We start from the raw sequence: 25364 nt of genomic DNA, 5'->3' as shown, positions 1-25364 counted from the left end.
ATGACTATCTTTTTATACTCCTAAAGTTAATGTCGTTTTCAAATGCTTTATAAAATGATGAACGAACTTATTATTTTAAAAAATTAAAAATAAATTAAAGTGACTATGCGACCACCACAATAAGTCACTGTATAATTGACTAAATAGGAATGACTGTCTGTGTGGCAACAATAACAAGTTAGTAATTACCTCGACTAAATCGGAATCATGGTAAATTAAAGCTAGCCATTTTATCTATCAAGAGCATTCACACAACCATTTTATCTTTTGTTTTTAATTGTTTTTTTATAAGTAGTTAGCTCCATAAATATGTAATTTAATTTATTTTTTAAAAAAGCAAGTCTATTTATTCTATTAAAAAAACGGTAGCATGATCTAGATCTATCCAAAATAATTACCGTTTCGAAGCAATACACAATCGGGTCCGGGTCAAATACATTCCTAACCGACTCTCTTACACTTCCGCTTAATTATTACGATTAACTAAACCCGCTCTGTCTCTAGCTCTGTGTTTGTTTCCCCTGAAACCGTGGGGATCGGAGAAGAAAAATCGGAAGAATCTTTACGGCGCCTAAAGCCTCCGAATTCACTTCCCAAGTCTCTGTAGGTTCGAAGTCTTTCGATGTTGTTTCTATTCCGAACAATTTGCCCCCGACCTAACGGTTACTTACTAGGGTTTTGAATTCGGGATTCCACTCCTGCTAGCTTCGATTTGTTGCTCAAAGAGACGAAAATTAAACTGAGAATCTTGTTAGGTGTGAGCTCTCTCTTCTCTATCCGCAGGCTTGAGGCTCTCATGTGCGTGTCGTTGGCATGAGCGTGGGAGTGCAGTGACGGAGCTTCAGCTTGTTGCGGCGATGTGGACCAACGTTTTCAAAATTGTATGTTCGTAATAACATTCTGTGGTGGATTTTTGTTTTTCGTTTGCAGGATCATGTTCTTTTATTTGCCTTTATTTGTTTTTATTTTACTTATTTTAATTGCTCTGCTGGTTTTGTAATTCGGTTCATGAATTGGTATTGGTTATTATAGTTTTTGGTAGGCCAATAGACTACGGTGCCTGTTATTAGGGCTATGCTAGTGACCTGGTGGTTGTCCGGAATATTTGGTTGTTGGAAGACTGTTAAGCTTGGATGGTGAAAAGTTTCCAGTGTGGATGGGATGTTAATTGGCTAAAGTTTAAAAATGCTCTATCTGACAAAGTTTCCAGTGCCCTTTCTATTTGGGCTGTGCCCCCTCTGGTGCTTGTGATATGTTTCTTACTTGTCAAGAAAAAGAAAAATAATTATGGTTGGAAATTACTGGGTATTCTGAACAGCATACTGAACTGCAGACCTGATCCATGTTGTTGGAATCCAAGACAGTGATTAGAAATTTTTTAGTGTGTGTTTTCCATTCTCATCACACCACATCTATGATACTCTTCACTACCACAGCAACAAGCTGCATGTTGCTGCCACCACTCACACTGGACTACTGCTGATCACCTATGCTCAGACCATGTGCCATAACTGTTGTTGCCACCTTTCCACGACCTCTATTTGCCAGTGGTCTGGAGGTTTCTTGTAGCCGCAAAAGCTATGATTCCTTTCATAATTTTATTTTATTCCCTATGAGTTTTATTCTCAATAAGAATGCTAGTTCTTACTGTTCTAGGGCTTAAAAGCGCCTCCAATTCGTCTATAATTTAATGCCGAAACTCAGGAAGAACCCGATCTAACTAAGAAAATATTCATTGCCTTCTGTTCCGATTGGTTTTCCATACGCAATAGACAGATTTGCCTCCGCTCCACTACAGTAGTTTCAACGGGTGGCATTGAAGCGCCCAGAACAAGGGTCGCTCTGAACCATCTCTCTTTTGTGAACCCCAGTGGTAGTTTTGAGGACTCTCCTCTCCCTGCTGGTCAGTGCTCTCCCCCCTCATCTCTCTGTCTCGGCTAGGACAGGATCAAATCTTCAGCATTGAGATGCTTAACACGGCCTTTCTAGTTTATTGCACTGAAATAAAAGTTTGGCCGTGGTGCACGCGCTACTCGTACTGCAATAAAAAAAAAAAAATCGCGAAAGAAAGATAATGCATCACTCAGACCAAATTCATTTTGTTCTATCAGATTTCTGTTACGTGTGATTACACAAATCAGATGATATCATTGTTCAAAAGTAAAGTTATGTTTATGTTTGGTGCTGAGTTTGTAGAACAGGTCCTTATCAATGAGTTTATTATGTTCATGACAATTTGGCAACTTAAATTTTTGTTACATGGCTTGGTTCTCACTGTATTATCTAGTCTTTGTTAATTTTATTTGTGTTTGCCATCTTTTATATTGATAAGTCTTAACCAGCTCAGCTTTTACTTATCAAAAAAAAAAAAAAAAAAAAGTCTTAACCAGCTCAGCCAACAACTAAGGAAAGCTTCCCTGTTTTGGCGTGGGCGTGATTCCTCTCTTAAATCTATTCTTTTAATTTAGCAACCATAAATGAATGTATTCCTAAATATACCCTTGACCAAGGCCAAATAATCCCTTTTTCATTTGTAGCTTTCGGGCGTTGATGGGAAATTCCCTAGTTATGTAATAGCCCACCATGAGGAAGGCATCATAATCCAATTTAGTCAATTTTCAATTCAAAGTTATCTTATAACATATTGATTGTTTTAGCTTCTTCTGAACTAGTTTTTTTGCAATCATTGACAAGATTTGTATGGGTTTATCAATTTCACATCATTGACCATTTCTACAGGGAGGTCTTCATCAGATATCATGGTTCCAGTTTCTACCACATGAAGCCGATCTAAATCCTCTACCTGATAAAAGGTTGGGATTTATGGCAGTCTTCTTTCCCTCTCTTTGAATGCAAGTTGATGTAGATAAGCAGAAAAGTAGTTTAGTTACATGTTTTGAGCAGCGCCTTAGTAAGATTTCTTTTTATATTGAACAGTTTGAAAGCAGAGCAGAAAGATACTGCTACATGGTTGGTCCTTTCATCGCATCTACAGTTGCAAAAGGAAGGATTTCTTAGCACATGGACCAATTCCTTTGTTGGACCCTGGGATCCATCTCAGGGTCTGCACAATCCTGGTAGGAGATGCTGCACTATCCTGTTACAATGTATTATTTATACTGTACCTGATCATCTTTGGTCATCTAATTCTGCATACCTATACTACATGCTCAGATGAGAAAATCAAGCTCTGGCTTTTTCTTCCTGGGCGTCATTCATCTGTTATTGAGACTGCTCAAAGTGCAGTCTCCAAATTAAGAGGTATCATGTGTTCCTGAATTTCTCTTTTTCTTTTTTCTTTTAGTTTCTGTTGCTTTATTTATATCATGGATATGGTAAATTATGAATGGTATATATTGGTTTTATCCATTTATTACTTCTATGTCTAGCTTGGTTTGCATTTTGCTCTATGATTATATTTTTATAAGTGCACGGAAATTCATTAAAAAAGTGCAAAGGCGCAACCCAGGTACACAAGAAGTATACAAGAGATTCAAAACTATTAAGGAAAAGAAAAAAATCAAGAAAATCATGAAAGCTAGATATATAAAAGAAGTCAGAGGCAGCTGTCCAGTGGTAAAGAGTATTGAATAAAAAGTATTTAGTTCCACCACCGTCCTCTTGTGGTCTTCAAAACTTCGATCATTTATTTCCCTCCAAAGACACCACATTAGGCAAGACGGAACCATCTTCTACATTCCTGGCCTTTGAAAACTACCAAAATGCCCTCTCCAACATGCGAATAGGTCTACCACTCGTCTAGGCATAACCCAAGCTAGTCCAATATGACTGAAAATAGTATTCCATAAGGCACTAGCAACCTCACAATGGAGTAAAAGCTGATCCACGGTCTCCCTACTCCTCTTACACATACATCACCAACCAACCACTATGATTATACTACTAATACTTTATTTTATTATGTTTTCGTAAAGTAATTGCATCTGGAATCTGGTTGGCTCCTGGGGACTCGGAAGAAGTTGCAGCTGCCCTTTCACAGGCTTTAAGGAATCGTATAGAAAGGTCACTAATCATCCATTCTCCAAAACTCTAAGTATGGAAGTTTGTGATGTTCATAACTTGACTTTATCTTATTGGAATCAGCAGATCACTTATTGGACTCTCCTACATGCGATTTGGAGATGTATTTTCAAGGTATTATCCATCTCAAAGCGAGGAAGTTCTCAGGTTTGTCACAAGCAAATTTTTATCAATAGTAGTAGTAGCAGTAGCAATGGCAATGATGATAAAAAATGACCTCACTATTATAAGTGATTTTTTCTGTTTTGTTCTTCTTGTCAAACTGAACTCAACAAAGCTTTAATTCCGGCTACTTTATGTCAGCTACATATGTTGATGATTTATGCTACATTGTACGTGGTGGATTTTTTTGTTTAAATTTCAAATATGGTGATAATATAATGTCAGTGCTTTGTTTTAGGAAGTAATAGTTCCCTTCAATAGCTTATATTGGTCTTACTATAGAGGATAAGAACAAGGGCATACAAATTGGTTGTCTAGGAAATGTTCTAGCACTTATTTAGATGCAACTGTAAACCTAGTAAATAATGGTGATGCGTGGAAGACCTTGTGTCCTGGTGATTTGCTAATGTGGGAAAGAAAAGATTCAGGCCAACATTCTCAAAGCTTTTCTTGTTTTTTGATATGTGACAGTATTTAGATTAATGAGGGCATCTTTTGCTGATCGCATTATTTAAAGTCCTAGGGCCAGTTGATGGAAATAAGAGGGCCTTAGCAGATCCCCATTTGTAGAAGTGCTAGTAACAAGAAATGAATGAGAGAACTTGTTAGCAAAGTCACCATCATAGACTGATGACTATGAAATTCGTTGAAGTTCTTTTCATTTAGATTAAAACTGCCACATGGCACTCAAGAACTCTTCAAAGTTTTCTTAGGGTTATTACTCCAAGCTTTTAATTGCAAGGCAAAGATGAGTTAACCTTGCAAGTTTTCCATATCTTATATATACTTGAAAATGTGTAGATAGTTAAAATATGTTTTCGTGAGATCTGGAAATTTCATAATATGTCTTAAATTATGACAAATGTATGAAATTTCCTGTCTCATTTGTTTTCTAGTCAGTTTTGCTGTTTTTTTTTTTTTTTTTTGATACATTAGTAGCAAATCTATTCACGTATGGGTTTTATTCATGCAAAATATTAAATAATGAGAATATCCATGATTTGATTTTTGTTGGTATTAATGTTAATTTGGTTACCTTTATCTCTGATGAGTTACCAAACTTGCTAGCTTGATTTAGGAGGAAATTTGTGCTAACATGACTGCAAGGGATTGAAAAATATAAAAGTTCATCGATTGCATGAGATGCTGTGCGGATGGGCTTGCCCTCTAGATGGACATGCCAAAACACTTGTTTGTATTCATTAGGTTTTGTTTATGAAAATGATACCTAAGCAGAAATGAGTTATTTTGTTTGGGCTTCCTTTCTTTCTTTCTTTCTGTTCGCTTTGTGTTTACATGTGTGTGTGAGAACTAGCTTTGATTGTGTCAGTGGTTGTGGCCGTATTAGGCAACTTTGGTAGAATCAGTTTGGACTTTTTGATTTTTGGCTGATGTGTGATTGGTGCTTCTGCAGGAGAGGGCAACCTGCGGTTGAGTTCATCTTTGCTGCTACTGAAGAAGCAGTCTTTGTACATGTTATAATATCTGCAAAGTATGTTAAGCTCACACCTTATTTTGTTTATTGGTCCTATTTTTATAGTGCTTCGTTTGGTGGGCTGATAGTTTTTACTGCAATGCATGTTGAATTGATATTCCTTTTCCTATCTGTTTCTAGGCATATCCGGTCACTTTCAAGTGGTGATATTGAACGAGTATTAAAACGTTCTTCCAACAATCCTGGTTACAGACTTCCAGGTTGATGTATCTTCTATGCTGGGCCTCTATTTTTTTTAATTTGATTTTAGATGCTGGATGGCCAGGCTAATGTGCCTGTGTGAGAGAGTTTTGAATTGTTTTATAACTGTGGGAAAGTCTTTGAATGGGAAAAAATGGGGATGATTCAGCCCTTTATTTTAGATAGAGAGAGAGAGGTGAGTCTTTTGAATGTTAAAACTACAGAAAGTCTTTGAATGGGAAAAACTCGAGCTGATTCATTCTTTTTTTAGATAGAGAGAGAGGCGAGTCTTTTGAAATGTTAAAACTATAGAAAGTCTTTGAATGGGAAAAAAGCGTGCTGATTCATTGCTCTTTTTTTGGCTTAGTAATTTAACTCACAAAATCCCATGGGATTGGAACCTGTGTGTAAGTGCTATTTGGGCTACATGTTGGCTATTGTGGGTCAACTGCATGCAACACTTTGTTTGTTTCTCCATCTTCTCATGAAACATTGATGCCCATTAAGAGAAGAAATTCTTTTATATGGGTATTATTAAACTATAGAAAGTCTTTTGAAATGTTAAAACTATAGAAAGTCTTTGAATGGGAAAAAATCGAGCTGATTCATTGCATTTTTTTTTTTGGCCTTCGGAATTTAACTCACAAAATCCCATGGGATTGGAACCTGTGTGCAAGTGCCATTTGGGCTACATGTTGGCTATTGTGGGTCAACCGCATGCAACACTTTGTTTGCTTCTCCATCTTCCCATGAAACATCGATGCTCATTGAGAGAAGAAATTCTTTTATATGGGTATTATTAGCTAAATAAAGCATAGCCTAATTATGGCTGTAGGCTTACATGAAGGCTGGACATTAGGCTTGCATCCTTTAGCCTGGGGTTAAATAAATAGACTTTCATTGTGGAAAATGTAGATAATTTTCAATTAGATTTAGACGAGTTTAAAGTGTCCAGTCTAATAGCTCGATGTCACTTAGATCAGATTTAAAGTGTTTGATAATCTGATTACGATTTAGTTGTCTATTAGGCTTTAGTTGTTTAATGTAAACATAGGGAGTGAATGGCGTCTGCTGATTACTTAACAATAGAATGAGAAAGTAGCTAGAACTTCCCATGCACTAGGGTTGTGCCTCTTTCTTCAGCTTTTTAATTAATATTACTAACTAGAAATAAGAAGCTAATGTGGCAAGAAGTTCAACATGGAATTATGGGCAGAGGCGCTCTGTAAGTGTTCATCTTTGATTGATGATCTATGTTGAAACCTGTTTGTGGAACCAACTAGCCACTTTTTAATCTTTTGGGAAACTCTTTCTCGTTAGATTAAGGGGTACAAATGAAGATGAGAAGTGCTTTGACGAGTGATTGCATTGTATTAGTCATATTGAAGGAAAGGCTTATGATGTGGTTATGGGGCTAATCATGAGTTGTGGTAGAATATGTAAATAGTCTGGAAAAATTTAGTACAGAAAATGAGAATAGTCCTTAAGACTGCAAAGTGCAGAATCAGAAATGATTTTATTTGTTTAAAGTATCATCTTCTGTGGATGAGGCATCGCGAGAGGAAATTTGTTGAGAAAGCTTGGCAATGTGTAACTAATACCTGCTGCTAGTGTGTAATATGGCATGAGCTGAAGGTGATATATAGACAAGGGAAAAGCAAAAATAAAATGTTGGTTACTGCTTTAGAAAAATACATACGATGGTTTGCTTTACTAGAACATATGGCTGTAAGAGTGGTGAAAGAGGAACTTTACAGTTGAGACAGGCAGTTGGGATTTTGGCCCACGAAAAAACAGAAAAGAAAAGAAGGAAAAGTAGTTGGGTTCTTGATACTATTATTTGATGTTCACCGTCAGACAAGACATGAAGCTGCGCTTAGCAGGTCATTTTGGACTTTATAGATTTCTCATTCTTGACTTGTATGGTTATTCCATCCACAAAATACAGCAATTGAGAAAAGAGGAAACTAGTATCGCGGAGGTTTTTGATATCGTCATGTCCCTTTTGTACATAGCTTTCCTGGGGTTTAATTCACATGCAATAATAGGGGGAATTTTAACCATAGGATCCCACTTCCATAGGAGACAAAGTGGTTGAATTCTGCACCTCCCTCCCCCTTCTTTCTATCTATTTTCTTTCCAATTTTTCTATAAGTAGTTGCCATACACATTCTGTTATTTTGTTTCTAAACAGTCAGCTATGTAATCTTTGCGGCCTTGCCAACTCTACTGATTTCGTTTTATGTTTATGATATGGCAGTGATTGTTTCTCCTCATGGAATTCGTGGTAGGCTTACTGGATGTTGTCCTGGTGATCTTGTCAAACAAGTGTATTTCAGGTACAATTTGTTTTTTATCTATTCACTGTTGTTCTTCTGCACAACTTATCTTCTTCTGATGTTAAATAAATTTCTCTGGATTGATATTTCTTCCATTTTTCTTCTTTATAAAACAGTTCTGGCAACTTTAAGAGTTCAAATGGATTTATAGGCCTACCATATCATGTTTCTCAAAATTCTGGTTACCAGATGAGGGGGCAAAATTTCTATGTTGAAGTTACCCTTGGCTGCCCTAGATCTGGAAGTGACAATGCCTTGCAATCAAACTCAGATTCCATGAGGAATTTAGCCAAGAATCATGTTGCGGAATCTCCTGCTGTGGGAAGAGGTGATCAGAAGGGATCACGGGATCAATTACCAGTTTATGAGAAAACATTCATATATCCAGCCGAGGCAGTGCTTGTCCCGGTCCTGCATACATCATTTGCCAGATCTTCTCTGAAAAGGTATATTCTTCTAAGTGTCCTCCAGATTATCTAAGTGTATTAAATATGCTTTGGGGCTTCACCCATATAGGGGGCAGGTGAATGAATCTGGTCAATAAGGTGGTTCCAGTTGGACTAATCTTGTAAAGTAGTCATGCGTGTAGACATTAGGTATTTCTTATGCATGAGACATGAAACTGACGCCATTTCTACTATCTAGTTAAGAGGTTCCCTTCCCGGAATATTCCCTTCCTCTCTATTCACCTTCCCCGCCCCCAGGGTGGTGGTGGTGGTGGTGGGTACGTGCATACACATGTTTATGCTGCCTATTCCTGTTCAGATTCTTTAGTATTGGTATATTTTACTTAAAATTAACGATGCTGATAATTGCAGATTTTGGCTACAGAATTGGACAGGACCATCATTACCCAGTTCATCTTTCTTTATGCACTGGTTAGTGCTGTTTTGTGAGTTATTGATGTTCATGCATTGCTCTAGTTAAGAAGTGTTGCTTTTTATGTTATGCGAGTTAATTCTTAGCTACTTAGCCCTAAAAAGATTGTTGAGGTGAGGCATATAAATTCAAGATACTTTTTATCTCACATCTGCCTTTGAATCTGTGAGCGAGATCTAATTACAGTTTGCATGTACTAAATCCTATTCTTATCGAATTAGTTTCTTTGATGTGATGATTCTTTTTTTCATTCTTATGTCACTTAATGTATATGCGCTCTATTTAAATCATATAGCTGACCTTGGCATTTTTAAATTTTGGTTACCAACTTTTTTCTTTTTGGATAATGATATTCTGATAGATGAGTGAATTGGTCCAGTTTCACTTTTTTCTCTTTCTTTATTGTTCTGGTTTCTGCAGTGTTAGCAATATGGACTTCGTGGAAGGATCATGGAATGAAATCAGTGGAATACACACCAAGCATGGTTATAACAGCAGCAACAATAGTAACAGTAGCAGTATCAGCAGCTTAAGCAGCAGCTCTAGTGATAGTGATCACAAGATGACCACAGGAGCCAGCGAACTTGATGGAGATGCTGATTCTTTAGCATGTAGACAGTCTGGTTTATCTTCTAATGATCAGTTGGAGAATGATTGCAACAAATTGGTACTTCATTTTCTGCAAAGAATAGTTTTTATTGTCATCTTTGAATCAACTGTGATCCATGGACACAAACATGTATGTCAGATTCCCAGTTGGACAAGGGGTCTCAGACATGGCAATTTCCTATAATCTATAGATAAGGGCTTGGCCACATGTATGCATGTATGGAACACATTACGTAAAAGACTTCTAGTAAAATGGTGGACTTTATACTTGTTATAGTTTATCTTGTAGAAGAATACAATGCTGTTCTTTATGTTGTTGAAGTGCTAGTGTGCTCTTCTCTATTACCCAAACTAGTGTTAATTAGTGTCTAACAAGCCACTATTATGAGAGAGAGGTTTCCACACATCATAGGTACATTCATAAGTAGTTAGTTATAGAGGTATAATGTTCCTTTAGTTTTCATAGCTACGTTAGAATTTAGTTCCATTTCAGAACATAATTTGGATCCTTGGGCATTGAGTGTTGACTTGTGATACACTTTTCACTTTTCATGGTTATAGTACTTAGTGGAAGTTGTCAAATGCTAGCTAAGTGAGGACATGTAAAGAACTTTTTGGGGATGGTGAATGTGAATTTCACTTCATATTTTAATGCTGCAATCAACTAATGCTTACCAAATTTTGTTCTTATCTAAGTTAAATTTATGGATTCAGCAGAAGAAGTGAGCTTTAATGACAATGCAGGGTTCTAAGCGCTCTCGAGCTGGGATGGCAGAGTCATTTGGTCAAGTGGGCACAGCTACAAATTCTCTTGCGCAAGATGCATACAAGTCTGATTTTAGTTCCATGGAAGTTGACAATTCAGCCATAACAGGAGCTTCAAATGAGCAGATTGGATCCCATTGGGATTGGGATGATGATGACAGAGGTAATGTCATGGATATCCAAGCTCTTCTCTCTGAGTTTGGAGATTTTGGGGACTTCTTCGAAAATGATGCTTTGCCTTTCGGGGAGGTATTTCCTTATCCCTTTCAGCAGCTGCAGTTTTTGTTTCAAAGCTTGTTTGATCTATGTTGATAACACCACTGCTATGAGAATGGTGGGAGTTCCATATCTGGCCTATTGTTTTGAGGAAACATTTATGTAGACTGAACTTGGGGTTACAAGATTTAATTATCAATTAAATAGAATAATGATTTTGTTATGGGATTTTTTCCCTCAGGTCCTTTCTTTTCTGAATTTTGGTGTTGCTGTGCTTGTCTGATCTATGTTGACAATCCTACTATTTGTGAGCCTTGATGGGAAGTCAATATTTGATTTATTGTTTGGAGGAAGACATATCTTAGATTGAAACTTTGGGATGCAAAATTTGTCTAACGATTGAATAGCACTAAGGTTTTAATTGAATCAAGTTCTAGAACTGTTTTCTTTTTCTTGGTTATTCCCTTTTCTCTCTACTGCAGCAGCGGCAGCCTTGCAGTACCTTTACGCGTCTTTGTCCTAGGGTAGAGGGAGAGGGGCATGGGGAATCAAAGGAGGGAAACAACTCTTGAGGGGAGGGGATGAGGGCAACTCACTCTGCCTATAATTTGACGGGCACAAAGGGCATTGCCCATAAGCTATTAAAGAAATGACATATAAAAACTCATGTCTTTGTATGGTATGATGAAAAGGCCCTTTATTTTTTATTTTTTTACAATGGCCACATGTTGAAGTTAACCAGCGGAATGGACAGATCATACTAAAATTCTCTTAGCCTAGCTATTATGTGTTTTGCTCTTCCTTTTCCATCTATAGCCTAACGATATACAATTTTTTTTTTCTTGAAGCAAGGGAGGGAACAATTAAATTCCAAGTTATTGACAATCTGCAATTTATCCTTTGCATAACCTTTATTCATCAAACTTTTACAAATTGAAGCATTAAGAACGAAAAACCCAAAAATGAAGAAGAGGAGAAAAAATAAGGCTGTATTTGATTGGCAAGATGTCTAAAATTAAAATATTATAAACGTTTCGTGATAGGACACTTGAAGAAATATAAGGTCTGCTAACATGAGCCTTTGCACTAGGAAAAATATTTAACCTAAGAGTAATGCTACTCTTCACACTTATTTATCACACCCATGTCTCACTAGCTAACATGACGTGTTTTAAGTAGCTTCCCATGTCAACCACTTTAGAAAGCAAAAGTGTAAGCTAGTTAAAACATGCCATGTTTTATGTGTATGTCATTAGTTCAGTTGCTTTGTATGCATACCATAATGCTCAAAGATGGTTCCATCCCCTAAGCGCCCCCCCCTTTTTGTTTTGAAATGCTTTTCTGGTGAAATGATTTAGACTTCCATTGAATCTCATGATGATCCTTTGTTTTGTGAAGCCCCCAGGAACTGCAGAATCACAGGCACTCATGTTTTCTGCACCAGATGGTGGAGATGTACGTTGCAGTCCAGTGGGGATGACGGATATTTCTGATCAGATGCTATTGCCTGTGGGTTTTCCATCTTTCGAGAGTTTTGATCCACCTCCTCCAGTAGCCCAAGAGGATTGTCTCAGCAAAAATCAAGAAGTGACAAATAGCAGTCTGTCATCAGATCTGGTGAACCACACTCCAGCATATTCTACATGTGAGTTTGATCATATAATAAAAGCTGAAGCACTAATGACATTTGCTACTGAATATGGAGCTGTGGACACCCCTACAAGCGAGTTTTCCTCATCGATTTTCAGAAGCCCGTATTTTCCTAAATCTCGGAAAGCGGAGAGCTCCAATTCAAGCCCAAACAGTTACATATATGGTGCAACACCACCCTTCTCTCCTTGCTTTGATGGATCAGATGAGAAGACTAGCATGGCCTTGAACTCAAAGCCATGTCCTGGAAGAAATGATGCGAGTGCTGTTATCCCGTCAAAGAAATATTACACTCATGTGGAGAGTGGTAAGGAGCAACATGAGAAAAGATCAGTTGCAGGTAATAATAGTATTGCTACATCTGAGGGGGTGGCACCCTCTCCATTCTCCAATCTCAACTCTACAAATGCTGTTAAATCTTCCCTGAGGAAATTCACTGAAGGCAACCTTGAACTATCGCATTTCCTTCTGTCTACGAAGACTGTGCTTGCAACTGAAGTTGAATGCCTTATGTTCCAGGCCTCCATGTGCAGGATAAGACACACACTATTATCTTCGAGTAGCCTTATGCCTATTGGTTTGAGTAGGTCAAGTGGAAGTACTGTTTTGAATCAGCTGCCTAGTGAACAAAGTACCATGACGGACAACATATCTGGCAAATATGAGGTTAAAAAGAAAGAATCTATACCAGTTAGAATAGCTGGTGATATTGGAATGCTAGATGGGCACCTTAATGCACCTGTTGGGGTTTGGCGCTCTGTTGGAGTTCCGAAAGTTCCAAAGCCCTCAAATTCACCAAGTATGGAAGTTAGCCCATCCTTGCCTCACAATACATTCAATGAGGAAGGTATCCTTTCTTTTGGGCAAATGCAACCACTTCAGGAGCTTCTTGATGGAATGGCATTACTTGTCCAACAAGCTACTTCCTCTGTTGATCTCACTCTAGACGGAGATTGTGGGGATGGTCCTTATGGTTGGCTTGCATTACAAGAGCAGTGGAAGCGGGGATTTTCTTGTGGGCCTTTTATGGTTCATGCAGGTTGTGGAGGGACTTTGGCTTCTTGTCATTCCCTAGACATTGCTGGCGTGGAGTTGGTGGATCCACTTTCTGCTGATGTAAGCTTTCATTTTATGTCACTGGAATGGTTTTTATGTTAAAAGGTACACCTTTTGTTTTTGGTTTTGTACTGTACAGCTGATATGTAAGTCTTGTGCTGAGATAATGTTGCTTCTGATCTCATTTATATGTCACTATCATACCAAGTGTAGTAGCTTCTAATGGAACTATGTGACTAAGAATGTGGAAAATAGATTTTTATATGAGAATAAATTGATTGGAGTTGGTCTTGATTATATTTTGATGTCATATTACATAAGGATTGTTGCTTATAGTGCATCTAAAGAGTCAGTAACGACAGGCTATATGATAAATGATTATCACTCAACTATTAGAGATTTTCTAGAACTAGCTAGGGACTTTACAATCTGAGATACTATTTGTTGTTAAAAAATCAACTTGATTGTTATTGTTGCAGTCAGTACCAGTCTAATCTCTTTAAATGAATGTACATTTTATTTGGTTATGCCATGTAGTGCAATTTATTTGTGCATTGGTTCTCATACTTTGAGTAGCACAGTGTCAAAAGCTTTGTAGCAGGATACCTTTTCGAGTTTTAGGTTATACAATAGATAATGTTTCCTTGTTTATACTTGTTCCTTAGGAAAGCAGCCTTCTCGTTGGGCTTGGGGAACTTCGGAATTGAGATTAAGATGCTATTGCTGTTAGTTCGATTTTTTGGTTAACTGTTGATTACTTGATGTACTATCTGTTTTTTCTGGCTGTTGTAGACGAAACAGGCATAGTAAGATGTGAGAGTGTAATATACCTGTGGATTTTCATGCAATGATCCTTATGTAGAGGATATCTTGTTTATCCAGGTTCATGCTTCGTCAGTGATTAGTTTGTTGCAGTCTGACATAAAGACAGCCTTAAAATCTGCATTTGGCATTTTGGACGGGCCGTTGTCTGTCACTGATTGGTGCAAAGGTCGCAATCAGTCAGGTGATGCTGGAACCGCTGGTGATGGATTTTCTGCCGAGTCCTCTATAAGTGAATGTAGAGAGTCTTCGAATACTGTAACGCTATCTGTTGGAGAACCAATGAGCCCATCCCAGTCTTCTGCTGGTGGATCATCTTGCCTTAAAGGTATAATTATGCTTGTGTAGACATCATGAGATTATTGAACTTTTAGTTACAAACAGTTTGACCATTGATGCAGTGTCTAGTGCCATGGATGGAGCTAAAGCAGATGAGACATGCCAAAGGAGATCTAACCAAGAAATCTTTAGTTCAGAGTCAGAGCAACAACTATGCACCCGGCTAAGACCAACACTTTTTGTTCTTCCGTTGCCTGCTATACTTGTTGGGTATGATACCTTAAATAATTTTTTATATTGACTTCTGGAAAATCAAATTATTTACCAATGACATTTTGTTTAGATGGAAAGCCTTCCAATGAGCATGCATAATACATCTATTCTATTCCCAAGTTAATTTCCACTTCTGAAGAGGTGTGAATTGGGCTCATTTATAACCGATTAGAGGCTTATTATGTCTTGTTGAAGACAGAAACAAACACTCATTCTAAATAAAATTGTAAATTTTTTCCTCATACTCGTAGAATGGTTTTATCACAATTCATTAGAGAACCAAGTTAACCAACATTTGTGCCTTAGTCCCTTATTTCAACAAAGAAAGAGAATCAGACTAATAGAAAAACCATAATACGAGGAAAAAGAAAAAGTAATATTCTTATTTTGTTGGAAAGATAAAATATTTTATAAGTTATATGGTGTTCTTTAGCAATCGCAAGATTGGAAACAAAAAGGTCTGTAAATGATATCTTCCCAAAGTAGCAATTTTGTAGTGATCCATGAAGTTGGCTCTTTATCTCCTGCAAGGTTAGGAGGAATTAAATGGCCGAAAGAACATATTGCTAGGCAGTTGTAGTCATATTTTTGCTAAAGATGTTTGTGGTGGATTTGGGTGTCTTTGGATGCTTCAAATAATGAGTTTTTGCTCTGTGCATTCTGTGTGTTCTATAGTGATGGTAGAATAACATAGGCTGCTTCTCGTTCTGTATGTTGACTGTTATAATGTATGGAGATTCATGCCAATTATGATTTTTGTTATAGTTACCAGGATGATTGGCTTAAGACATCTGCGAGCTCCCTACAACTCTGGGAGAAGGCTCCTCTTGAGCCATATGCTTTACAAAAACCTGTAAGTTAAACTTCAGTTGCAACACATACCGGTGATACCCCATTTTGTTTACTGTACATTTCTGTAAATTTTGAAGGAATTTGAGAAATTGCTTTCTATTTAATTGCTCCAACCTTTTTTTTTTGTTGATATGTAAATCAAATTCATTGATGGTTGCAGATTACTTACAATGTTATATGTCCAGACATTGATCCACTTACTTCTGCTGCTGCTGATTTTTTCCAGCAACTAGGAACTGGTGAGTGGGTCATGTTTTTTTCTTTAAATCCAAATGAATTGGTTGTTGCTTAACTCTTATATGCACAGACACCTGAATTTTTATTGCTGTTTGCATGTTGTTACTGCTGAAAAAAGGTTTTTTATTTTATCCTAGTACTGACGAGCCAACCAGAGATGGATTATTAGTGATGATAATATATCTACCTCTGTTTTCAGTGCTACTTTTATTGAAAACAGCATTCTCCTTGACTAATATAAAAGGGAAACTACACTTGCCCCCTCTATCTACCACCCTAATTGCAGTGCGTTCCCAATGTTTCAATTTTTGCAATGTCCCCCTAATTTACCAATGTGGCTGCAATGCCCCTTTTTCGCTACCAAAATGACAAAAATACCCTTTTTAGCTTCTTGTTTTTTCCCTAACTTTTTTATCATTTGGGTTGCAGCAAGGGCACATTGCAAAAATTAGGGGGTGCGGGTGGCATTGTAAATAGGGTGGGTAGTAAGAGGGGTAAATGTAGTTTTTCCAATATAAAATATAGGAGTTACTTTTTAGACAAGGCCTTTCCTATCTACACTAAATAGAATCTGGGTTACGTAAAATGTAAAGCATATGTGGACTTTGAGTTCCATCATATGAAATCCTTGTTATGCCAAATGCCTTTTCAATCTTTGAGTTCATGCTTTCATTGAGACTACTTGGATGCTCTCCATCTTATTGATAGTAGTTTAATCTTAGTTTTCTTTCTTAAAAGAGAAGAAAATCATGAATTTGTTCCCAAATTCTTACTTCATTTTTGTTCTCTCAGTCTATGAGACATGTAAACTAGGTAGTCATTCACCACAAAGTTTGGGGAACCAAATGGAAATAGATTCTGGAAAATGGTCGTCTTCGGGTTTTGTTCTACTTGATTGTCCTCAATCAATGAAGATGGAAAGCAGTAACGCTTCTCTTGTGGGCTCAATAAGTGATTATTTTCTCTCCCTTTCCAATGGTTGGGACTTGATGAGCTATCTTAAGACACTTTCAAAGGTTCTAAAAGGCTTGAAACTTGGTCCATTCTTGTCCACAAACCCAAAAGAAGGAAGCAGTGGTCCTTGTATGGTAAGTGGAAGTACTATTTGCAATCATTTTGTTGATTGAAACGGTTTAATTTCTTAGTTGTTACTGATCATGGGGGATGGGAATATAGGTTATGGTGATGTATTATGCTAGTTTTTGGGATGCTATTTTAGCCATTTTTCTCACAATATTTAGTTGAACCTAAGCATTTCATTTGATCTGAGGCGTAACATGTTATCAGGCTTACAATGTGCTTTGTTAACTATTATTTCTGGTCAAGAACATTTTTACAAATGTTGGCCTTTTATATTAATTTTCAGTAATCTGGACCACCTATATACTCTTTGATAGTTCCTTATTACATTGAATCTAGAAGCTAAAGTTCCACTGTCTGACTTCCCTAAGGTTGTTCAGTTCATATCTTATGATGTTATGTTTGATCTAGTTCTTATTTCTTGACTTAGTTGATGACTTCACTTTTCTGAAAGAAGTATCACAATTTTGTCATTTTCTCTTCCCAACAAATGATCCTGGAAGCATTTTGATCCCTCGTAAGTGAGGGAATTACACCCTTAGACTGATAGAAACTTCAACAATCTATTTCCTTAGAATTGGTCAAGATCTGCATGTAATGCTTCCCAGGCAGGCCCTTTGTTTTTTTTTTTTTTTTTTTTGGGGGGGGGTGGGGTCCATGTACATGTTTAAAAGTTTTTTTTTTTTGCACTGTGCATGGTGTTTCAGAATTATTTTACTGTGGCCAATCAGTTACGTACTTTACTGGTGCCTAATATGCAGGTTTTGTATGTGGTGTGCCCCTTCCCTGAGCCTATTGCAGTTCTACAAACAGTCGTCGAATCTTCTGTTGCTGTTGGATCAGTCATTCTCCAATCAGATAGAGAGAGAAGATCAATATTGCACAGCCAAGTTGGGAAAGCTTTAAGCTGCTCAGCTGCCGTGGATGAAGCAACAATGTCAAATGTTTTAGTACTTTCAGGGTTTAATATTCCTAAATTAGTACTACATATTGTAACAGTTGATGCCATTTTTAGAGTTACAAGTCCACCACTTAATGAGCTCGTAATTCTTAAGGAAACTGCCTTCACTGTTTACAACAAGGCCCGCCGAATTTCACGAGGATCCTCTAATGATATGATCCAATCGTCATCATTATCTAGTAGATCTTCCTCAGTCCTGACACAAATGTCTCCTATTTCGGGGATGTGGAAGGACTGTGTGGGCCCTCGAATTACTGGGCATTCCCTTCCAAGAGAGGGAGAAATCGATGCTAGCCTGAGGTCCGGTGCTTGGGATAATTCTTGGCAAACAACAAGAACGGGAGGTTTAAGTTGTGAACCAACTAGACCTGGGGATTATAACCTTCCAGATGAAATTCGTTACTTGTTTGAGCCTCTTTTTATTCTTGCAGAACCTGGTTCTGTAGAGCATGGAGTTTCACCTGCGATTTCTGGTAATATAGTATCAGAATCTTCAAAGCCATTGTCTGATGACAGTGGTGGAGCCTTTATGCAGGGCGCAAGTTCAGCAGGAGGTGGAGATGCTGGATCATGCTCTCAACTTGATGGATCTGAAACTGATGCCTTTGGATCTAGCCATCCAAAGTCTTTTCCGAGCCTACATTGTTGTTATGGATGGACAGAGGATTGGCGTTGGCTAGTATGCATCTGGACAGATTCAAGGGGAGAACTTCTTGACAGCCACGTATTCCCCTTTGGTGGAATCAGCAGCAGGCAGGACACAAAGGGCCTGCAATGCCTTTTCGTTCAAGTTCTGCAGCAAGGCTGTCAGATACTTCAGGCGTGCTCTTCTTCTGATAATGGTAGTACCAAGCCTAGAGATTTCGTGATCACGCGCATTGGAAGTTTCTTTGAACTTGAATACCTAGGTATATGAGTTTCTTCCATCATGTTATGTTTCTAGTCCTCCACATTTTCTATGTTTAGTGTTGGGAAAATTCCTACCCATTTCTGTTGTTGATTCGTTTCATATGCTCTGCTTTGCAGTTAAATAGTTAGTAGTAGCTGGCTTACAGTTGTGTATTGTTGATTAAACCAACAATATTACACTCTTTTTAAAATGATGAAACTGTCACCCTCTGGATTTTTCGTTGTATATCCTGTTCTTTATAATTTGATTTTACAGCCATTCCAAATTAAATCTACTTAGTCATATGTTGAAAGCATTTTCAATTGGGTAGTAAATTGTAATTTACCTTTTTATATCCTTTTCTCATTTTAGGATTGACATTATATTCTTTTGTTTTGTCATTTGGATTGTAAACAGAGTGGCAGAAAGCCATTAATTCAGTTGGGGGGTCTGAGGTGAAAAAATGGCCCCTGCAACTGCGACGATCTGTGCGTGATGGAATTCCTGCAAGCAGCAATGGTACATCCTTACAGCAACAGGAGATGGGTTTGATTCAAGAGAGAGGCCTACCTTCCTCACCTAGTCCTTTGTATAGCCCTCACACAAAAGCTTCTGGCTATATAAAAGGTGGGTTAGGACAACCTGCTGCAAGAAAGCAGCTTATAGGTGCGCATACAGTGGTTGACAGCTCAAGGGGCTTGCTTCAGTGGGTGCAGAGCATCAGTTTTGTTGCAATTTCAGTTGACCATTCTTTACACCTAGTTTTTCAAGCAGATTCACTGTCTCCTGGTAAGCTGTCACCCTCTCCTTTACTTCCATTCCTCGTATCCCTTAAATGTGTTCATCTCACCATAAAGCAAAGTATTATGCACCAAGTCATGTGGACCGTTGAAAAATTGGATCTTGGTCTTATGCATGACAATTTTCTGTGTACTACTCTGTTAACCTTATTGGTTTATCTTGTGTCCATGATTTGTACTGTATTTCTGTTTGCCATTTCTTTATCTAGCTAAATATTATAATTTCTTCCTTCTCTCTTTCTCTGTTGGTAAATCACTCACACACTCCACAGGATTTGAACTCATGATCTTATCCACCACCTCATTCTTATAGGTAGTTGAGATATCATTTAGCTGAAAGGCTTTGGTATTTGACCTTGTTAACCACAGTTCAATTTATCTATATGGAAAACTTGCCTAGCGGAGTTGTACACCATTAAAAAAAATGTTGGATATAGTCATGTTATAGCTGGTTCATATAAATTGTTAGGTACATGCCACTTTAAATAGTGTGCAGAGCTTGACTTGCAGTTGAGTACTGCACAAAAAGTTGTTCAGTATTGACAGTAAACATTGTGCAGGAGGCACCCAAGGTGGCAGTGTTATGGGACTGTCTGGCTATCTTGAAGGGTTCACCCCGGTGAAGTCTCTTGGTTCTATGTCTGCTTCATACCTTTTGATCCCATCACCCAGCATGCGCTTTCTCCCTGCAACACCTCTTCAGCTCCCAACATGCCTCACTGCCGAATCACCTCCTTTGGCCCATCTCCTTCACAGCAAGGGTTCTGCAATTCCACTTTCCACTGGCTTCGTGGTTTCAAAGGCTGTACCTTCCATGAGGAAAGACTGCAGAAGCAGCATGAAAGAAGAATGGCCTTCGGTACTTTCTGTCAGTCTTATTGATTATTATGGAGGCACTAGCATTATCCAAGACAAGATTGTTCGAGGTGTTAATAAACAGGGAGGTAGGAGTTTAAGCTCGGAGGCTAAAGATTTCGAAATCGAGACCCATTTAGTTCTCGAGTCTGTTGCAGCAGAGCTTCATGCACTATCATGGATGACTGTTAGCCCAGCATACTTGGAGCGACGAACCGCATTGCCTTTCCACTGCGACATGGTTTTGAGACTAAGAAGGCTACTTCATTTTGCTGATAAAGACCTCTCTCGGCAGCTAGAGAAGTAACTATGTGTAGGTTAAACAAAACACAGTAGGAAATTATTTAGGCTGGTTTCTTAGTGGAGATTTTATTGGAAGATGAATGCGAAAATGAGCGTCGAATAGGCTGTGCTATAGTCTGGCTAGTTTTCTTTATCCACATGTATAATAATCATAGCATGTAATCTGTATATGTAATTTTGGCCCATTGATCCGCAGTTTTGAATTCCCAGAAAGCAATTGAACAGTCTCGAGTAGAAATAGTTAGGTCTGACAGGTGTCGAGAATGTATATGAAAATTGTAGGACAGCTGACATTTACTCAAATTACATGATTAGTACACTTCAAGTTGTGGTATTTTCCCCACCCCTCTTACTCTTCATGAATGGTTTGGAATATTCCACCATCTATATTGTTTGTATGTAGTGGGCCGAGATCCTGTGCAATAAGAATATTTTAATTATATTGAAATGGGTAATCTCATGTGAGAAGTTGTTTGGGCACCTGGCCGAGCAAGTGGGGTTTATAAAGCCTCATGTGAGGTTGGCCAAATGCAATAGGGCAATCTTGTTGTATAGAATCTAAATCTTGTACCTTAGATGACTCTTTGAGCACTTGAAATGACTTGCCTCAAAGCACCAGCCGAAGTTCCCAGCATTAGGAGAGTATAGGTAGGCCCCATATGTGATTTTCATGATTGACGGTAGAAATTACCTATTATGAACGGGTTATAAAAGGAAATGACAAGAAAGTACTTTTATGAAGAAAGTAATACCCATCAACAGAGAAAAAACAAAATTGGTAGGTTTTTGATTGTCAATTTATGTATACCAATTAAAATTTCTAACTTCTGCCATCAAATAAAGAATATGGTGAGAACTATTGAAAAATAATTTCCATGTTCACAATGATGATGTTATAAGTTCAAAGAGAAAGGTAAGCCGAAAAGATAAATAGGGATTAAGCAAAACAGAATTGAATGGGTGGTAGAGCTGTGGAAACACCGTTTTCTTCCATATTTTGGACCTTAGCTCCATGGAACAATTAATAATTAATAATATAAAAAATAATAATAATAAATGAAGCAAAGTAACATGTTTGGCACTAATTGCCGGGGGGCCCATCCATTTGAGAGCCTTGGTGTAAAGACAAAGCCGAACCAAAACAAACGACTCTTGTGGGTGATTATGTATGTTGTTCTGTCTTTAGACCCCATGTGCAAAGCATATGGTATGATCTGCCATCTGCCAAATTTAAGATCTTTCTCATTTGCCCTCTCTCGGGTTTACTCAATTTTAGACCACCACAAAAAGCAACCTGGAAAGGGAAAGTATCTTCTTTGTTTCATACGTGTGGTGGGAGTGGGTGGGTGGGTGGGAAAAAGATAAACAGAAGAAGAGGAAGAATCAAATTAGCCTAGGCTTCTGCAATGAAGGCAATAAGTGAGAATTTGAGAGCTTAAACAAAAGGGTTTGGTTGTCTTTCAAAACACTTTATCTCCATATGGTCCCCAACCTGCTCGGACCCCAGCAACCATGTGCAGTCTGTCCACAGGTTCACATCATAACTGATTTTCTGGGACATTTCTCAAGCAATTGATCAAATTCTTCCTTGTCTAGACGAATTCTTTAAGTCATTTTTTGCATGTTAGAATTGGTATTTAAGCCAATCACTTAAATTGAGAATATATATATATATATCTCACATAAACTGTAGTACTCCTTTTGCATTGAAGCTTGGACTGAACATTGGGAGCTTTGTTACAGTTTAACACTCAAAAGTAGCCATCACCCTGAAATAGGAATCAATTCTCTCCATGTCCATTCCTCAAAGAATATCTTCCCATGTGATTAGGGTTCATCACAACCACATTTTTGAGTTGTTATTAATTCCTCAAAATAAGCTAGAAAATAGACAAAGTATAGACAGACCTGGCCCATTTCGAAATTTCATCTGTGGCCATCCAAATTAAGACAGCCATGGCTACTTGGAAGCATCCTAGAACTAAAATTGGACTTGAGATTCAAACCCCTCTGAAGTTGGTACTGGTTAAATTCTTCCAAATTAAGATACAGAAGCCAAAAAATTCACTTTCCATTTCACACAAACTCAATGGTGAGAAAAAATTTTACTCTTCCACAACTTCAGAAACAAACCAGACCAACTCCACATCTTTTTTAATGCTTCAGATATACTCCCTGTTGCTTTGTCATTCCAAAGTTTGCTTTTAGACTCCACTTAGAACCCTCTTTTTTGAATTCTGAATTTCACATGCCTCTGGCTATGCCATCGATGCCAGCAAAACTTAGGGCATCAATGCCAACAAAACCAGGGCAGACCAACTACACATCTTTTTTAATGCTTCAGATGATATACTTCCTGCTTTGTTATTCAAAAGTTTGCCTTTAGACTCCACTAAGAACCCTCTTTCTTGAATTCTGAATTCACATGCCTCTGGCTATGCCCCATCAATGCCAGCAAAATTTAGGCCCCACAGTACTGTCCATCATCATAGCCACACAAAATTCCATTAGGTTCTGCCAAGCTACAGCTCAAACTAACTCTTATCACCACCACCACCCCCCACACCTTCCCAACAATGAAGCTAGCTTCTTCTATCTCTCTTGTTTTTTTTTTTTTGACCTCCTGAGTCCCTTTCAAATCCTCCACCAAGGCAACAATCCAATAATGTAATTATTAACGCAATAACAGCTTAAAATTTCGCAGAAATGTAATGTACAAGAATAGAATTTTATTACATCAAATGGATCACAGATACAAATGAGAGGAGATAATGAAGGAGTACAAGAAACAGACCAAAATCAACCATCCTCACCACAAATCATACCATTTATCCCCGTGATCTCCTTATTAGCCTAATCTAACCCATATAAAAAAATACACGATTAAATAAAATTATATTACAGTCCAAAAAAAAAAAAAAAAGACACATCCATCACAACCAAACAAATCCCAACATAACATGATCAAAATCAACAACAATTAAATTAACCAGAACCTCCAAAAAATAATGAAAAGATATCCCAACCCATTTCCCTTCTCTCTCCCATAGTCATGAAAAGCTCGAAGACATGTGAGTATGGAGAAGATAAATGGGTTGAAAGAGAAATGAACCATAACGCTGTCTATCTATGTGGGTCATTGGAGTTGACCACTATAGCTCAGAAGAACAACCCAAAAGCCAGAGCTGCAAGAGACGCAAGGAAAGTGGGCACAAAGATGGCAGCTTCAGATGTTGGGCTTGGCGCTGGAGCATCAGCAGCAGCAGCTTTTTGCACAGAAGAGATGGCCATCAACGCCACCATCAACAGTGCTACAAAGAACTTCAACTTCATTGCCTCCATTTCTCTGAATGCTAGGTGAAAGATGCTTCTTTTGGTTCCTAGAGAGAGAAAGGAGCTCCAAAATTCCCTCTTTGAAGAAGATGGGTTTTCTTTTGGCAACAGAGGAGCTGTAGAGAGGCAATGTAAGCCTTTGGCAGTGCTGTGGGTATTTATAAACCAAAGAAAAACTGGGAGAGAGAGAGAGTGAGAACGTGAACGTTGGGGGTAAACACTGTACAGGGTGGCTCTACAATTGTTGTCATACAGCTGTCAAAAATGGCATTGCGGGTCCCCATCTTCTGCTGTCCTCTTAACCACTGTTTTGGCATTTCTGAATGGAGTATTTCCTACTTCTAATTATTAGTTTAATTTTATTTAATCTCTGCGAAAAAGATTACAATTTTTAACATGATTTGTGAATTTAACACTAATTTAAAGTAAAATTAGCGTATTAGAGTTGAATAGTTTAACTTATTTAATGAAATAAATTGAGTTAAGGTTGATCTATATAATATTATAATCATCTATTGAGATGAGTCTAACTCGACACTCGACATTATGGCTAATAATTTTTTACAAAACCAACAAATCTAATATGAACTTAATACAAAATTAATAGGTTAAGGTTTAACTGTTTAATGATCTGATTCTGACCCGTTTAATTATGATTGACATATCTAATATTATATATATATTTTGACACAATCCGAACCCAAAACACAAACAATAATTGTCATCGAATAATTACCGATTGGTGGAAATGATTTTGGTTTCTTGTGTGGTAGGAAAAGGAGACGTGATGATTTGTTATAACTTATTTGGGTTTGTTTTTAGGTGGGACTTGGGGTATGAATGGATGTTGAGCTTTCCAGGTTTGTTGAACTGTTTGTGCCAGAATGAACATGGGGGCCATGATTTCTTGATTTTCATCAATTACGCCCCTAATATAATTGCCAACGGTTATAATCATTATTATTATTGTCACTTTCTCAATGTCCAAATGAAAAGTCAGATTTCAAACTTGAAATGCAGCCCCTTTTGATTTAATAAGTCAATATTGGAAATTTTTAAATTTAGCTCGATAGTTGTTTTTATTTATTTATTTAGTTATTTTGATATGATATAATTGTGAAAACTTTTTTGTTGGTGGAGTACACATTTGAAAAGTCTTCTATGATTTAAATTGCTATTCAGAGAAAAGTGTCTTCAATTTTAAATATAGAACTTAAGAAACATGCCTCTTCATCACCCTACATTTTCAGTAGGTTTTTTTTTTTTTTTTTTTGGAAATCTTATATAA

The 25364-nt window shown here is 37.6% G+C and overlaps 1 protein-coding gene across 4 annotated transcripts; it reads left to right on the top strand.

The window, feature by feature from the left end:
- Positions 1-483: 483 nt before the first annotated feature.
- On the top strand, positions 484-21062 carry LOC132164723 (mediator of RNA polymerase II transcription subunit 13). 4 transcript variants are annotated; one of them, XM_059575279.1, is made up of 23 exons: positions 484-603; positions 784-881; positions 2740-2813; positions 2938-3077; positions 3175-3261; positions 3936-4023; positions 4108-4188; positions 5618-5695; positions 5819-5898; positions 8139-8217; positions 8334-8663; positions 9036-9095; positions 9517-9763; positions 10450-10719; positions 12085-13452; positions 14275-14542; positions 14616-14763; positions 15532-15619; positions 15779-15857; positions 16648-16943; positions 17697-18804; positions 19203-19574; positions 20146-21062. In XM_059575279.1, the coding sequence occupies exons 2-23, from the start codon at positions 858-860 to the stop codon at positions 20745-20747; spliced, it is 5967 nt and encodes a 1988-aa protein (XP_059431262.1). In that variant the 5' UTR covers positions 484-603; positions 784-857; the 3' UTR covers positions 20748-21062. The 4 variants fall into 4 exon arrangements, with proteins under 4 accessions (XP_059431262.1, XP_059431261.1, XP_059431260.1 ...); XM_059575278.1 differs by having other exon boundaries at positions 756-881; XM_059575277.1 differs by having other exon boundaries at positions 484-607.
- The last annotated feature ends 4302 nt before the right edge of the window (positions 21063-25364 follow it).

Source organism: Corylus avellana, chromosome ca10, assembly GCF_901000735.1.
Source record: "Corylus avellana chromosome ca10, CavTom2PMs-1.0".
NCBI lineage: Eukaryota > Viridiplantae > Streptophyta > Magnoliopsida > Fagales > Betulaceae > Corylus > Corylus avellana.
This window is presented reverse-complemented; position numbering and strand designations above follow the sequence as displayed.

What these genes read in the sequence shown, in the direction of transcription:
- LOC132164723 (XM_059575279.1), top strand. Translation starts at nt 858, where the DNA reads ATGTGGACCAACGTTTTCAAAATT. An exon ending in TTAAGGAATCGTATAGAAAG is followed by an intron (nt 4,024 to 4,107) that starts GTCACTAATCAT and finishes TGGAATCAGCAG; the next exon opens with ATCACTTATTGGACTCTCCT. An exon ending in TGGATCATCTTGCCTTAAAG is followed by an intron (nt 14,543 to 14,615) that starts GTATAATTATGC and finishes CCATTGATGCAG; the next exon opens with TGTCTAGTGCCATGGATGGA.